The sequence below is a fragment of the Megalops cyprinoides genome, chromosome 8 (genome assembly GCF_013368585.1).
Source record: "Megalops cyprinoides isolate fMegCyp1 chromosome 8, fMegCyp1.pri, whole genome shotgun sequence".
Lineage (NCBI taxonomy): Eukaryota > Metazoa > Chordata > Actinopteri > Elopiformes > Megalopidae > Megalops > Megalops cyprinoides.
In genome coordinates this window covers 35,179,381-35,196,941 of record NC_050590.1, presented here as the reverse complement: position 1 = coordinate 35,196,941, position 17,561 = coordinate 35,179,381, and the positions used below count along the sequence as shown (strand labels likewise).

General features: G+C 43.3%; 1 protein-coding gene across 5 annotated transcripts in view; it reads right to left on the bottom strand.

The window, feature by feature from the left end:
- Positions 1-264: 264 nt before the first annotated feature.
- sin3aa (SIN3 transcription regulator family member Aa) overlaps positions 265-17,561 on the bottom strand; it is a 33,204-nt gene continuing 15,907 nt past the window's right edge. For 3 of the 5 annotated variants that reach the window (XM_036535809.1, XM_036535812.1, XM_036535811.1), the window contains exons 12-21: positions 16,934-17,050; positions 15,420-15,658; positions 14,964-15,147; positions 14,036-14,621; positions 13,040-13,209; positions 10,685-10,858; positions 10,090-10,182; positions 9,835-9,929; positions 5,778-5,979; positions 4,215-5,317 (exon numbers count right to left, since the gene is read on the bottom strand). In XM_036535809.1, the coding sequence (XP_036391702.1) occupies positions 5,087-5,317; positions 5,778-5,979; positions 9,835-9,929; positions 10,090-10,182; positions 10,685-10,858; positions 13,040-13,209; positions 14,036-14,621; positions 14,964-15,147; positions 15,420-15,658; positions 16,934-17,050 (2,091 nt within the window). In that variant the 3' untranslated portion in view covers positions 4,215-5,086. Of the gene's footprint in view, positions 317-863; positions 1,710-4,214; positions 5,318-5,777; positions 5,980-9,834; positions 9,930-10,089; positions 10,183-10,684; positions 10,859-13,039; positions 13,210-14,035; positions 14,622-14,963; positions 15,148-15,419; positions 15,659-16,933; positions 17,051-17,561 lie in introns of those variants that run through there. The other 2 variants (XM_036535813.1, XM_036535810.1) reach the window with 2 other exon arrangements.

The following is a 17,561-nucleotide window of genomic DNA, read 5'->3' as shown; positions in this document are numbered from 1 at the left end:
TCCTAACCCAATCCATTCAGTGCAAAATTCTAATTCTGATCCAGGACCAGATGCTAAGGGCAGAAAGCAGTGACACCCCTCTGAGCTCCCTCTCATCCTGTTTCCAACTCTGAAGAGATGCTGTCAGAGTGGGGAACTGATGGGAGGACAGCTCAACATGTAATCTCCTCTGCCTGGCACTTCCACCCCCTGCTGTCAAAAAAGGGTAGTGCATCTTTACTCACCACAAAATCTTGGGTTCACTTTCATGAATCTGTAAATATGCTGACCAATGTCCATCTGCTGCATGCTGGACTCACACCCAAAGAACACCTACCTGCAGATGACAGATAACAGATAACAGTTCATAATTACAACTTTAACTGTGAGGTATTACACTTAGGGACATAAGTAGGATTGTGTGGATTGTTGTACACAATTGCATTCACTTATCTACCAGTGGTACTCTGCATCATTTCCAAGTGTCCCTGGATGGGACCATCCATCAGATAATATATATTCGTAACTTCCTAAGCACTTTGAGCACATTGCTCTTCTCCTTGTGTGTGACTCACACTCAACTGTCATAGGCCAGGTTGCTTGAGCACCGAAAGGCATGGTGGTGACTGGAAAAGGTGATTGGAGGAAACAGCACTTCTGTCTGCCATCGATACTCCCCATTTTTGGTGGTGCACTTTCAGAGCATGTGGAGCAATGAGGGGATCAGAAACCAATGCACTCTTACGGGACAACAGAAGCAGCAAACAACGCGCAGACAGACACAAAAGAGAACACCCATGGCCCTATGCTATTTCAGTAATATTTTAATGGCAAATACTACACTACACTCAAGTATACAACATTGTATAGAAACCTTGTGGAGAGGTGGCAAAAGGGACAGAAAAATGGAATACAAAAAGCAGTCATCAACAAGTGCAGTTTTTTCCTTTTTACAAGCCAGCACCCCATCCATCTTTCAGTTTTTCTTTTTATATTTTTGAAGTAAATATGAAAATAAAACCACAGGTCCAGGGCACGTAACTGTCCAAGAGTGTGTCCAAGATTGTCTTTAGCTGGTGGCAGTCGTGAAAGCTCGTATTATGGAGACGGAATCTCTTGCTCAATGTGACGGTGGACTGTGCGAGACCCCCTTCACGCCTGGGAAGACAGTCTCTCTTCAGAGAAGTCCCGGCTAATGCACAAAGATGACTCTCAAGCCAACTGATAGTGTGGTCAACTAACTAAACACAGTTTTCCATCCAGAGATCCACCCCTAAAGACAGTTTAAGTTTCTTGCCTTTACTCAGAATGCAGACAATTTTTCTTCATTTTTTCTGACATTGAAGATGGCAGTAAGTATTAAACGCATAATTTAGCACCATGTTCAGACTTCGAAGGTCTCCATTTTTCTGAAAATGAAAATGGACATAAACGTGTGGTGCGGTCACTTTTGGCATCTGGAGCCAAAAATAAAAGCGCAAAGAGGAATGGCAAATAAGGGTTACCATGGTGACCATGCTCCAATCACATCAATGTGAAACCAAAGACGGAAGCATTTCTAGATCAGTCCCAGCAATTCTCAAATGCCATTTTATGACATGTCTGGGTGAAGAAAATTTTAGCCATGCCAAAAAAAACTTGTTTTATTGCATTTCCAGGATGTCAACCGCCATTCCTTGCTCCAAGTGCGTACCTCGATGTGGTCGATTTCACATTAACACAGCAATGATCTGTAAGTGGCAAGAAACATATTACAATCACCATATAAATCCTTAGTGAACTAAGAGGTTCAGGCAGTGTGTTAAGCTTTAACATGGAACAAGGAACAACAGGAAAAAAATCACAAACATTTAAAATCTCTGACTACTAATTTCATTATTAGGCGCATTGCCTTGTGTGTACTATGTTTGTGTTGCTAGATTTTTCTATCGCCTAAGAAATGCAGCTGTACAGGTTGGATCAACATTTGGGGACACCTGTGCTATTGATTCATAATCCCCACGCCCCTCTTCTAAAAAATAAAAGATAAATAAATAAAACTGGATACACAACAGCTGACCAATATTGTATTGCTTGTTCTTTCAGCTCATGCAACTCTTTAATTGGGCCATTAAAGTCAAAGAACATTTCATAGAACTTGGGATCTGAAGTTCATGCTTCCCCTACCTCTCATTGCAGACAACATTAAAAACAAAGAAAAAAAATATATCAGGGCTGGAAAGAATAATTTATATTAGAAATGATGGGGGAGGTGACAAAAAATAGCCTTTAGGGCACGCTAATCTAAACCAGTCTATGTCTTAGCTTGAGGAGAGAACAGAGGATCTTAAAAATTACCCCCCAAAAAAAAACTGGACTAAAAAAGGCACAAAAAACATCAAAACCTTATCTTGCGGAATGACTATTCGACAGACCCACTAAAACCTCATCCTATGCTGTCTTAATGATTCCTTCTGGACAAAAAAAAAAAAAACAGTAGGGCAAAACTTCTAATATACACATACAGCTACCACTGAAGTGCAATTTTTTGTATAGGGCAGTGGTGATCTGTTTTCCCTGGAGTTGAGATGTATGTTTATGAGCCCATCTGAACTGTGAGAATTTTTTTTTTCCAGATATGATGGAAAAATGACCTTAACGACCAGGAGCCCAACCCCACCCAAGTCTGTCTCTCTGTTGGGTTGTCAAAACGCAACACTATTTTACTACCAGCTTTCAGCTCGGCACCAGTGCCAGGACAAGACAACATGGAGAGCAGACAAAACTGCTCACAGTGCAAACGGATTGCGAAACAACTTTTCTTTGAACAATTCCGTTTGCCAGCAGAACTTGCCTGTTCAATTTTTTTCTCTGATGTATGCAAAAAAAATACAACAACCTTGTCCATTTAAATCTTTGTGCCAGTTGTAATGAAGGCGAGATTTGTAGTGCATCGGCCCTGTAGGTGGCCTGATAATTCTCTGTCTGCCCCATGGAGACAGTCAAGAGGTCAATTATACGTTGAACAGAAATCTGAACAACTGCCTGAACACATGGGGTCTATCTGCTACAAAAATTATCTTTAATTTTTTAAAATTATGTTGTAGAAAAGGGGCTTGGGTATTCACACAGGACAGACATGCTTTTGTGAATTTTTTTTTTGTTCGTTTTTTGTTTTCTTTTAAAATAAGTATGCATATTTTCAGCAGAGATATATCCAGGGTAGACAGGGGGTTGGAAACAAACAAACATGCAATACATATCTGTTTGAGCATCACTGTTTTGTTAGCACTGCAAACACTAACAGAGAGAGTTCCTCTGTCCTGTGTTCAGAATATCCAAAAATGGGCAGTCATCTTATTGCCTTGAAATAACAAATTCAGACTTTTGTGAAATTAAGCTTCACAAAAAAGGTGAAGGTGATGTTCATGTAAAAGCTCCCCTTTGAATGAAATCCTGGATATATTTCTATTTTTCAAACAAATATTGTTCTTCTTTTACTGTTAAAAATGTAACACACACACAAAAAAAACAAACAGCTATTAGTATTATCAACTCCCTTTGGTAAAAACTGTAATAAACTGTCTGGCTTATTTTCTTTTTTTAACATATGAACTAACTTTAGCCACCTCTCACATAAGCCCACAGTAAGCTTGTAAAGTATACTAGAACATCAATGCAGAACCCTGTAATAAAAAAGGCTGACACTATGTACAGTTTATTTACATGTAACTTGTGGGTGTTAGGTCCTTTTTATTGTTATTTTGAGTGTACAAGCTGGTGTTTTGGCAAAGGGCATTACCGGCAACGTTTAGAGGTACTGTATCTGAGCGGCCAGGGTTAAATTATGATTACATTTACCATGTCAGACATTGACATTCACAAGCTATACAACTTTACAGTCTGAGGCTAGAAGCTGCAGTGGTCTGAGCATTTTAACCTTTTTACATTTTAACGCTGCACCACATCTCCACCCTCGCCTTGGCGAGTACTGTTTGTCAAAAAGGTGCATTTCTTAAGTGCTGCCTTTTGAATAGGTAATCAAGAACAAATGGAAAACAATGAATGATGCACCCTCCGTTTGCCCTGCTTGTAATACATTAGGTCAGGGGTGGCCAATCCTCTCCTGGAGAGCCACATGTCCTGCATGTTTTAGATCTCTCCCTGCTCCAACACAGCTGATTCAAATGATCAACTCGTTATGAACTCCTGAAGCTGCTTAATAACTGATCATTTGAATCAGCTGTGTTGGAGCAGGGAGAGATCTAAAACATGCAGGACACGTGGCTCTCCAGGACAGGGTTGGCCACCCCTGCATTAGGACAATGATGTGATGGGTATTGCCTATGCCAAGTTATTGACTGTTGTTTGTGTTCAACTCTCTGTGTTGTAGTAGGCAAGGCGATTCTAAGATTCCAGCCCTTCCCGTTTCAGGTTAAGCGCACGATTCCCCAAACCTTTCTGGTAAAAATGCATTCCTAGAAACTGTATCAATCCTGCCTCTTGTGTCAGGAGCATCTTTCCTCTGTTCCTTCCCATTTGCACAATGTTGAACTAGACAGCTTTTCAAATGAGCAAGCCAGTCCTTCAGAGAACACACAACTGTGCCACTAAAACTATGTGAGGAAGTGGAGCTGACTTGTTGTCACAGCACATCGTGTTAATATCAAACACACCTGTCCTACAGGGTGGGAGATGTTGCCTAACACCCGCCGACTTGGGTCCTTGATTAATTTAGCTTGTTGTTCAGCTGTGTCTGATGCTGAAAAAAAGGCTGAGGGTGGGTACAAAGATCTATATGTGTGTGTGTGTGTGTGTGTGTGTGTGTGTGTAGGAGGGAGGGCAGACACACCTGCCACCTCACCTCTGGGTTTGGCACTGAGGCCCTGCTGAGTAAGCAGGCACAGCTAAACTGCTGTCAAAAACAGCAACACTGCCAGCTGCTCACAGTACCAGACCGCAGCCATCTTCACTGCCACTATGTCATTCCTATCCAGTTGACAATTGCCTTCACCCTGCCCCTCACCCCGCACAACCAATCACCAGTCTCAAAATGCTCCGCAGAGGCCCGTCCCCACCCAGCCTGGCCAACCCACCCTTTCTGTTGCCAGGCTGGCTGACAAGGGGGCTATGGCGCTTTGAGAGCAGGGCCGTACTTGACACGGTATTTGCTGATGCTCCTGAAGTGGAGCAGCTCCGGCTCACAGGTAGTGGTGCAGGGTAGCAGTCCCTCCCGTCCCTCTCCCATCAGCCACTTGGCGTTCTCGGCAGCCATGTCGCGGGTCACATGCTCACGCACCCATGCATCCACCCAGGCCTGAAAGCGCTGGTGCAGCCGTGTGCTCACCCTCTCATGAGACTGCCAGGGAGGAAGGGGCAGAAATGAATAAATGGATGGGGGAGAGAAAGAAAGGGGGAGCAGAAGAGGGTTGGTAATAAAGAGGGAGGGAAGCGATAAACAACAGAGTACCATAAACAAAAGCTGCTCGACCCTTGTTCTTGGGGGGGGGACCACAGTCTGCAGAGCTTCTCCATCTACGCGTCACAGATTCCTGTACTATCTACAGGCTTTAAGTTCAGCCTGACACTTTATCACAAGAGGCAATTAACACACAGTCTCCACTCCATCAGCTCAGCTTGTGTCTGTGGGACTGAGAGAGTGGGTTGGCTGGGAAACCTGGTTAGTACTCTGCTACTCATCACTGAGACCCAAACTCTCAACCTACCAATTACAACAGAAGCAACTGAGAAGCCCGAAGTACTAGAGGACATGAGACAATTGCAATGAAACTTAATAACAGATGGAGTGAATGTTGTACCTGGTGGGCTCTAAGCAGGGCGGTGCGTCGATACATGTAGTCCTCTGACTTGAAGACATACACCATCTTGTAGGAGTTGAGCTTGAACATGCACTCCATCTTCAGTTTCTCAGGGTTCTCCATTGGTTTCTTCCCGCCCTCCTTTGCCTCCTTTTCCTGCTGTTCCCGCCCCCGCTGGTACTTCCGTATCCGACGGAGGTTCCTGGTTGAACAGGAGAAAAGGAGTAACACCAGAGTGAGCCAAAGGGCCCCAAGGTCCTGTCTCTTGCGTCTCACCACCATCCCAGTCTGGTCTTGACCAGAATTTTTACCCTGCGTCAGGGTAAAAATTTAACTCACTACAATTCAAAATTAAATTAAGGTGGGGTGGGGAAGGGGTGAGGGGAAGAGGGGCAGAAGGAGTTTGGTCTAGAAGGCAGCTGGACTGAGATGTCCTGCAGTCTCTTTGGAAGCCGACCAAAATGAGTCACTTGTAAAAGAATCTATCTCCATGGCACGCGATATTTCAAATTCACAACATAACTGTAAAAAAGCCAAAAACATACTTTTCAAGCATTAAAACAGCTCTGAGTAGGCCCATCTTCAGTGAACACTAAAAGTAAGGTATGTACTTACCACAGAGGACATAGAGTGTGGACTGGTGCCACGAATCATATTTTGCATTCAGGCCTCCACTAAACAACTGAGCCAGCAGATTTCTTGTAAGTTTTGGAACAGCAAACATCTTAGCCACCGATCAGTTCAAAAATGAAGGAATGCTTAGGAATGCTTAATACCCATTCAGATGTACATACACCTGTTCCAACAGACTGTCAATAAAAACAGAAGCAAGCAAGCAAAGAAAAACAAAAACAAAAAACTAAATAAAAACACAAAACAAATACACATGCAGTCAAACAACCCCCTCCCTCCCTCTTCAAACATGCAATTCTCCTCTCCCAGCAAATGATACATGAAAGCTATATTTATATACATTAGCAAACCATGACAATGTTTCTGTGCTCGCAGGGTGCAATACACTATACACCATTACCTTCATGCCGAGGTCATATTGTCTCAGCAAAAGTTCTACAAAATACAGTTAAAAGCAGTGCCATCTGCTGGCGGGCCAAGTCCGGCTTTGCTTTGTTTCAACTTGCTGAATTGTCTTTGGGATAATGTAAAATCTTGGCCCACAAAAAGTAATCATACTAGCCTCTCAGTAGTAACAAAAGGCAAGCAGCAAATGCAACAAGGCCTAGGAAGCTACTGCAAGATTATGTTCATTTTAGACAGCTGCACAAAAATGGCTAAAGGCGTCTCTGTGCCCCCCCCCCCCCCGCCATATTCTGGAGCAGGGCTCCTTTTTCAGCATGTTTGCACAGCAACATGGACCGAACAAAATCACAATGAAAACAGACAAGCAAGCAGAACAAAAACAAAGCACTGGCTTCAACCTCTGCCCGCAAGCCTCAAGCTTACTACAGATTACAAAATCCATGCCGTGTTTTATTCCAAGTCCCCAGTCTTTGGTGATTTCGCGTGTGGCTATTTTTGAGCCAAAAAAATGAAACAAAATAAACACACAGGAGGTATTTTTGCCACTAGTGACCGTGGCTGTGTCCATGTTGCAGCGCACTCACAAAACAGAAACAGACATGACACACAAGTGGTGCAGTTTGCAACACTAGGCTCCATCCACCCTCACAATACTCGGAAATAACCACACGCACATGTGGGGATAAAATTCAAACCAGTATTTTATTGTCAAGCCCACCTCACATGTACAGCCTAACAGTGGGGTGCTAGCACTCTTCGAGATCCAACCCCCCCCCAACAAATACCAATCTGGAGGTGCTGTATATTAAGAATGCTTAACACAGAGTCTACTGCAGTATGATACAGACACTCTTTCAGATAATACAACATTCACAGGAGCACATTTACATCTATACATTCTCCAAATTAATCAACAGTTTTCATGTTAAGAATAAAAATACAAGTGCACAAAGGTAGCCTGACTGATAAAGAGATATTACAAAAACAAACAACCACAAAAAAGTAATCTTTGAGGTCTGATTCTGTCCGTGCTTTTTTCTGTTGTGAATCTAAACTGTGGGGCTAACAGAGCTCTCCATTTCCCATGTTTTAGGATTACATGACCCAGCTCAACTTCAAAGGGCACCTCCAATGGTAAAATGCATCCAATAAGGTTCATTAGCTACTTACAAAGTTAACTACTTTGCTAACTGATGGCTAATAAAGTGTGTGATGTCTTCATAGCACCACAAATGGCTCCAAACTGTATTTTGACTGACAGGGGCTCTCCTGATGTTTTCTTCGTGATAAGTTACGCTGGACCATATCACATTACAATGTATTGCACAAGGAGGGTGCTGGGAACAAATTATATCATTTACAATGCATTTTACAACTGGAGTTACCCTGAAAGAGTCTAACATATTTCAAAACACTACACACCTTCATTCAAAATATATTATGGCTTTAGGGAAAGGAATAATGTTGGAAATTCTGAATGTTGACGATTTTTTCTTTGATGAATACTCCTTAGATACCCAATTAAGATGTTAAGTTACACGGATGCATGAAGTCTCAGGAGCAAGCATCCAGGATAACAAAACAAGAAAAGAACTCATACAGAACAGGTGTAAATAAAAATGTTCACCTTTCATACTAAAACTGATCTAAACATTAAAATCAACACTCTTTTGCACTGATTCCTAAAGACCTCCATTAAGCCATCTCCATGGTTAGCTTACTTCTACACTGAAAAAAATGCAAAAAATGCACCGACTATAACAAAACAAAGACAAACCTACAGACTCCTGAAGGGGTTTGAGTCCAGTTAGTTATACTAACTTGTGTAATGAGGCATGTTCAGTATGCTGGGGATTTCTCCTGACTATATAACCCAAGGCAACCCAAGACAGCCTCCGACATAATCAAAAAGACAAACTCATGTAAAGTGCTACTTGTAAAAAGAAACCACATAAAAAAGAATAGGGCTGACAGAACTCTATTCAAGTAGCTTAAGCTGTCAGTGTCATAAAAAAGTCAAGTAGCATGAGAGGCGCAAATGTTTCCTGATGACAGAGAAGAGACGGACACTGAGTGCATTGATGTTCCAGTCCCTGCCCTGCCAAGCCCCCCCCCCCGCTCCCCTCCAAATAGCCACCTTTTACCTGTCCACTTCTGCTGATTTACCTGAAAAGCCTGGTTTCCACTGATCTGATGTGGCTGTCGGCATGCTGACATAATGATACGGCAGTCTGTCTGCATTCCAGCCAATGGAGGCCTGCCTGCTGTTCAAGTGCTGCCTAACGTGGAGCTGTCCTGGCACTGCCCTCGCCCACCAAAAACACATTCATTTGTAAGCAAATAAGCCACTTGCCAAAATCATGCATTTGCTCGCTAGCCTCTGATGGGGGAAGAAATCCTACTGTGCTTTTTTGTTCCCATTTTGGGCCCACCTAAATTAAAGTGGTTCCCCACCCAAGCTAATTATATACAGGTCAGAGGTGCAGCACAAGGGGTGGAATATTTCATTTCCTATTGATAATATGTGAATGTGGCCATGGTGTCCAGCTATGAGTAAAAACTAAAAGACACTTTTTGGCTGTGGTATTTCACACATGAATCACTCCCCCCTCTGACTGATCTGTCAGGATGTACCTGAGGTCAACCAACAAATCCGCCATTTATTTGTCAGCTTGGGTCAATTTGCTGTAGGAACACCGCTGGTTCACCACAGACTTAGCTGCAGTCCTTCAGGTATGGCTGACCTATAGCTAAGGCTGGTCAGCGGAAATGCTTCAGGTATGTAAATGTATACACCAGTGGAAATGTGGCTGTTGAGAAGGACCTTCTCAGGTTGGTTTGTGCAAAGTAACCTCTCTTGTGGATTGTCTAGTAATAGCTCTCCATCGGCTGGCAAACAAAGCCACAGCAGATCGACCTGTGCAGAGGGCGTCCAGGCAGACGCGTCTGAGGACACGGACATGGCTGGGACCCTCATAGAGAAGGCTCTGTGGGCAGGGGACACGGCACAAACCCTCACCTGGGGAGGAACACAGGCTTCTGGGCCAGGTGTTCACGAAGTTCGGGGGAGGTGGAGTCCGGGTTCATGTATCGCTCCACGTAATCAGACCAGCGCTGCAGGAACACGAAACACACCCAAAAACAAAGTCACTACATACCAAGTCACCAGTGGAAATTGGAATGGTGTGGAAATTATGATTTGCATCTCTTAGGAAAAGGGTATGAGCCCACAGACATGCTGGTCAATTATTCAGTAGCTGGGGGTGACCCTTACCTCTGCTTCTACAGGCTCATCTGAGTTATCCTCCTCTGTGTCTAGAAGCTCCACAGTCAGCTGCACTTGACCTCTGCTCTTCATGAACACCAGCTGCACAGACAGAGGAAGATAGGCACTTCCACTCTGTTCCAGCATACTCAATGTATGGTTTGTGATGAATGATGAAAACAGTCCATCATTCGTATTACATGTGGCACAATGCTTTAGCAACACGGAAATTCTCTGTCTGTCAATAAATCCAGTTTGACTTTGAAATTAAATGTGGGGAAGAGATGGAACAATAGGCAGAAAAAGAGCAAGTAAGAGACTGAAAACAGATAAATAAGGAGAGGGATTTAAAGAGAAAGAGCAACAGAGGAAAAGTATATGAGATGGAGAGAGAGGGTAAAACAGAAAGAAATGTGGGAAGTGAGCAGTAAGGAGAGAAATGGGAAGAGAGAGACATTAAGATAGAGAGAAGAGAAAGAGGGATTGCAAAGCCAGAGGCAGGTAGAGAGGACGGAGCACAGGTGGACATAGTAATAGACAGATACACAAAGAGATACACAAGGTCATGTCCTACTGCATTCCTGAGAGGCTGCGAGCAGCCCACCTTGAAGCAGTTTTCCTCAGACATGAGCTGCTCAGCCTTGCGCTGGTATGCCCCCTCAATGGCAGTGCGGGATGCCTGGGTGGACAGTGTGCCCCCTGTGGCCCCATTGGCAGTCTCAGCCAGGTACAGGTCCGTCACCTGGACGCAGATCGCGTCACTCACAATATGCTGAAGCTGCAGGAAAAGGGAGAGGACAGTGACAAAAGACAGGGAGGACTCTAGGAGCTAGGAACGCCACTGCCTTTGCTGAAGGATACAGTGCATTCCCATTACGTTCACATTATGGAACAGATGCTCTTATCCAAAGAAACTTACACAGTTCCCAATTTTTACATGTCATCCACATGCACAATTACATGAACATCACAGCTGGATATTTACTGAGGTGAAGTACAAGAGTACATTCTACATTATACCAGCCGTTATGGGAGGAGTGAATTTTATTTGCTTTTTTGAAACAACTTGAAACACTGCATTTAACTTGCAATCAAATTGATAGCTTTTAAAAGCAGAACATTTGAGCTTTGAGTGAAACATCACCCTAATGGTGAAGTCACCCCAAATGTTGGCAAGTATTTATTTGTTCAGAATGACAGACAATGTTGACAGTTCCATGGACCAGAATCGTTATAAAACTGTGCAAGTGTGTTTTTCTGCAAAAAACAAACACCCTGTGAGATCAAGGCAAAATTCAGAGTGCATATGTAATGTAACTTCACTTTAAATTATTTTAAAGTGAAGTTCCTTTTATTATTCCTTATTTGGCTTAACCCATAACATAAAACTGGACTTGCATGTGTTTCACCTGAGATGACTTCCTCACACTTCTCAATACTGCCACCAGAGGACATTACAGCCTCAATGTTAATACTAGGGGCTGTATCGAATGCCATTTTTTGCCATTCAAATTTTAGCCGACCTTTTTCGAACAAAGCTTTGAATGTCTGTGAAGTGACGTCATCGTTTTGGCCTATTTCGGCATTTGATAATTTACCAAATGAATGTTACAAACAGTTCTGTCTACAAAAGTTCAACCAGCATTTGCTTTGGTGTACGGAATTATTCCTGTGTGATTTCATGACACATAATTCATTCTGTAAACTGCTGACTCGTGGAATGTATTGGACCAAAGCCCTGTTGTGCACATCATGCCTTCAGTAATATAGCCTATGTACATACTTAATTCTGTACTTCAGCAAAACACTGATGTCTATGAAAGTTCCATCAGCCTTTGCTTTCATGGACGGAATGACTTCTGTAACTGCAGAGTCACGGAATATATTGTGCTAAATCCCTTCTGTGCACATCATACTTTCAGTAACATAGCAAAACAATTAAGTAGACAAAATGAACATTCGATGGCATGGAATGATGATGGTACAGCGCATTCTGCATTTTGTGCCACAAAAGCATAAATGCTGGCCTAGGACATCTATTACATGGACAGAATTACTTTTTTCCACAAAATGAAAAACACAACAGTCAATTCAGTGCATGACAAGAATTATCCGTTTTGTTTTCTGTGCACAAAAGTATGTGCTCTCTTCAATACTTCGTGGACACAATGCTAACGCGTTTGTGTTTTTGTGGACAAAACACGTTACGGTGTTACACGGTTTCGTAATGAATTTATGTGTTTCGTAGCACAGAAGGAATTCTGTCCACGAAAAAAGGTCTGTTACACTTAGCGCCCCACAGTTTATTGGCGAAATTAAATAGGCCGCTTTAACATCTAAATTTCTTGTATTACAGTAGTGATAACCTTAAAACTGCAACTGAGCTCCAATCCTAATAATCGAATGCTTAATTTCACAATCGAATGCCAATTCAATGCGAAGCTTCAAAGCTTCAAATTTTTCAGTACAGCCCTACGTAATACTCTCCAAACCACAAAGTACCTTAATGACTGATACACTGAAGTGGAAGCAAAGCTGAAGAGAAAGGCACAGCAGTTCAATAGTCTAATAAAAGTTGTGAGCAGTTTACTCAAACTCAAGCAGACTGGTTTATTTTCCCAGACCCTTGCACCTTCAGCCAAAGTGGCCACTTCCTCTGCCTCACTTATCAGCCATGTGTCAGAGCCTGCCTCTTTCAGTGGGCCTTACCTGCATCTGTTAGCATCAATGACACATGTGCACTGACTGGTCCAAACTATAAGCAACATTGCTTATATTAAGCACATATGTCTGCTGGGTGATTTCTGAGTGGGTGAATTGCCCAGTCCTCTTGGTTGGTTGGCGTTTACTGACCTCCCTTCATCCTGCTGGTGAGTTTGTACAGTAACCTATGTCCCCTTCCTGGTAGGAAGATATAACCACTAGCCATTACTCCCTGCTGGTGAGTGGGTGTACTGACCTGGCGGACGATGCTCTGGATGAGCTTGTCCATGGTGAAGGCGATGTAGGCATGGATGGTGAACATCTCCCGCAAAGAGTCCTCGTACTGGGAGGCATCCATGTTCCCGTCCAGCAGGTTCCGCACCATCTCCAGGAAGGCAGAGTAATAGTCCTCCACCTCAATGTCCACTATGACAGAGAGGAGACAGTGACTTTATCAGCTCGGGTGGTTTATGATGAAAACTGTCATGAGCCAAAAACCTCTAGGTAAGAGTCCAAGAAAACCACATCGCAATGTCAAAAAATGTAAGCGGAACTTTAACCGCCTTTCTTGCAAAAAATTATCAAGAACCACAACCGCATAGCCCAGCCCATGAAACCCACAAGTAGAAAACCTGTTTAAGGCCAGGAGGCAGCTGCAGAAGCCTCAAGGAGGCAGTGATGAAAGGGACTACAGATCAAAAAGTCTCATAGAAAGAGTTGGGAAACCATGCCTGAAACAGCCTCCAGGAACAGTGTGCTGGATTCCCCTTCTCTCTGTTTAATCCAGTCAACATCGCAGACATCTCTGCTAAGAGTCTACACATATTATGACATGGGAATTTTGTGTTTTCCTGCAATACTCTGCTAAAGGCTAAGAAATACCAAACTTGAAATGTAGATGACCACAAATAAACTGTAAAGTCTGCACAAAACAACCAACAAGATGCAGAAGTTTTTATGTCAGTCCACAGCTGTGGTCACGAGTTAGCCATAAAAAGTAAGTAAGGTAATGGCTTCTTCTCTCTGGACCCTTGAATAATAAATTTGCACAGTCTCAGGGTGGCCAGATTGGTATAATGGGTTTCTTGAGACGAATGCATGGGTTGGATTTGGGTTAGAACTTAGGGGTCAAAGGTTAGAAGTCAGGGGTCAGAAGTGAATATGTGGTCCTGCCTGCTTATCGTCCCTGTGGTGGGGTTATTTTAAGGAGTCAGAAGTTCAAGGTCAAGATCAGGGACTCTGCAATACTCACTGGGCTCTTTCAGCCGGAGCTGGATGGCAGGGTTGTCATTTTTCTCACGCTTGAGCCCCAGGACCTCACTCTCCCAGTCTCTCTCGCGGCAGTCCTCCTCGATCTGCCGCTCCGCCTGCCCGTATATGCGCAACAGCCGTGAGCACAGGATGTGGTGCAGCCGCAGGAAGATGTACCAGTTGTTGTTGACATAGAAGAGGTTGTAGGCCTCATCTGCACTGCGCAGCTTCTGGGCGGTTGTGTTGCCGAAGAGAAGCTTGGACTTCGCTGGGCTGGACCCTCCACCACCCGACGCCACAACCCCATTGTGCTTCTTGGCCCCTCCCTCATCTAGCTCCATGTCCTCCTCCTCTTCCTCCTCCAGGTCGGAGAGCTCCCCGCGCTGGGAAAACAGCATGTCGGGGATGAAATGGTAGACCACCTGCTTGATCTTGTACTTGTCCTCCTTCTGGATGCCGGTCTGCCGCTTCACGTGGTGGATGATGAGGGCAGCGGCATCCTCCAGGATCTGGCTGTCCTCGTAGGTCAACGTCATGTGGGGTCCGGAGGGTGGGGCTGCATTCTCGTCTGAAGCCTGTTCCTGCCGCTGTGAGACAAACCAGAGAGAACAAGGTCAGCAACCTGAGAACACCTCTCCCTGAAGTGGTAGAACAACAGCTAAAACAATAATCTTAATCCCACTTATTACCTCCTTATTACCTGGCTGTTACCCTTTCAAATAATAGGTCAGAATTAATAAGTGGAAACACACGTTTAACAGTATGAAAAGGACCTTAAAATTAAGTGTTGTAATAAATGCACAATATACACACATATATAGATATATATCTAATAAACACATAACATCCAATACATAAAACAGAACACATGTTCAAATTGCTAAATACAATGGTATGTCCAGGACCCATTAGGTCCTGAGCACTCTTACCTCATCATAGATGCTCTCGATCTCATTAAGCAAGGTCTTGGAGCGCAGCACCTTGGTGTCGTTCTGCTTGAAGTTGATGCCCTGGTGGTCAAGAGACTTCAGGTAGTACTTCTCGTTCTGTTCCCTCCAAATTTTGTTGAAGCCTCTCTGGGCTTCCCGCCATTCCTCCTCCTTTGTCTTTAACCTGAGAGTATGCAAGCATGCACGCACACACAAAACAAGAAAATGGAGAAAATAAAACCAATATGTCAATATGTGTATTTTTAAGAATATTCTTAGCACAAAACTACTGAATATATACAGTACCTACTTTTACAGCTTGAAATTTAATGAAAGCAATCCCAGCCAAGTGTTTCCCTCAAGTAAATAACAACAACTGCAGCAACCACAGATTTCAATCAGATATACTGACTCCCTAGCTAGTGCCTCATGCATTGTGGGTAAATGGAGACGCACCTCTTGAGGACGATGGGCACGGAGACGGCCGGGTTCTTCCTTAGGCCATCAATGATGTCGGGGGCCTTGTCTCCATATATCCTCTGGATGGCCTTGCGGTGAATGACCTCTGAAGAGCCGCCAATAGTGTTGTCTAGGCGGAACTTGGCCTGTTCCTCAGCAGACATGCGTGACAGCTTCTTCTGCACTGTCTCCAACACTCGGATGGTGGCCAGGTTGGTTTCCAACACCACATCCAGCTGTGTGTTTGGGGAGGAGAAAAAGAGCAGAGATTGAGGGATCTGCTGCAGCACAGGCTGGGGAGGAACAAAAGCTCACTCTGGCAACCCATTACACTTTCTGCTGATCAACCCCCATAACTACAAGCAGGAATCTAGACAAGACCTCTTTGCTTACACTCATATGCTAACACTACAAAGACACAGATTTCCCTTCATACTAACCTTTCTGACGTTAAGTGGCTATGAATTGTTCTGATCAATACAAGCAACATTTGTGAACCCCTGTGTTAAATCATTGCATTAAATCAGTGCATTAAGAAGGAATCACTAACCAAACAAAATCTGTCACTAAAACGCGACCTGGACATTGTTTCCAGCCCTAATCCTGGAGTACATCTCAGAGTTCCTGCTAATGTACAGCTCATCTGTCCACAAGAATGACAGGGTTTAAAATGACCCCACACTCAAGTCAATCTCCTACAGTTTGCATCCCACCTAGTCGCCCCTGTTCAAGCGTTGCAAAAACAACTGTCAAATTTAAATGAGAAGATGTCACACGAGCTGCTGTACATAGTGGCATGAGCACTTTTGTACATTTTAGGAAGAGTTGCATGCGCTGTGGAAGGAGGAGCGTAGCTCCACCAGACAAGCTTGAAAATACAGGCCCATTAGATTCTAGGTTACTCTGTGGAACAATAAATCATAATTCCCACACATTATGTTGTCTGTCCAAATGATGGTTGGCTTTTATTTTTCCAATCTAAACATCCAAAATTTGGTAAAAGACAAACATTTGCTGGTAAAGTGAAACCCTACCCCTGTATGTGCTGAGTTTGTGGTTAATGGTTACGGTTTTTTTTTGTCTGTGTTTCTCTTTCATTTTGAAGATGGTTGTGCTCACAGACATTACAATATTTTGAAAGCATATTTTTATTATGTTTTTTTTTTAATTATGCATAATAGAAATCCAAGGAATATGAATCAGTACTAACATTAATCATAAATTACTACTGTATTATTATTACTATAACAAATTAAATGCAAGAAATTATGTTTAAAAAATATCATGTTGATCTTTTCTACAAGCACAAACACAATTCCTTCTTGAAAGACTCATCACAGGTTAATTTCAAGAAATGCAAAAAAATAAAGCAGAACTTGAGGTGAAACCAAGCTAACCTAACAGGAGCTCAATCAGGACAAGGAAACACCATGCAAGAACATGCTAAGCCCCAGAAAGGCTTCTGGTGATCTCTGCTCCAAAGATCTGTCTGGCTTGCAGCCCTTCCTCACCTCAAAGCGCTCGTCCTCACACCTGTAGATGTGCTCTTCATACTGAGTCTTCTTGGAGCTGACGAAGGTGGAGTCTTCCGACCACGAGGGAAAGGACACCCATGTGTCATTCAGAACCTATGGAGGGGTTAGAAGTCCGTAAAGACTGAAACAGCACAGTCATCATAACACAAAAACATCACGAAAGATTACATGTACATGTACATTACATGTACAGTGAGGTGATATATATATATATACTAATAATCAGAGAAGAACCCTCTGGCTGTAGCTGATTATGGACCAAGGCTTCATGAACCCCATAATGGGTGAGCCTATGTACTGTCCAGCATCAAATTCTTAGAACAAATTTAAAAACTTTGCTCTTAAGAGGAAAATATAATTTGTTCAAATCACTAAGACTGATAACAAATGACAGCTCTGCCCATTTAAAGATTTATGAAGCGTCTCTCCTTTTGGCTAGCTTTTGGGCCTCTAGTGGTAAAAACAGGCACTGGAGTTACTTTGGTAGAGAGGCTAACCCAGGTGAATGTGTGCGAGATAGTTCTGTTTCCAGGGCTGCTTCCTGAGGTCACAGCCAATGAAGACCAACCACTTTTGCAGCATAATAACCACCAGCATAAAGCTA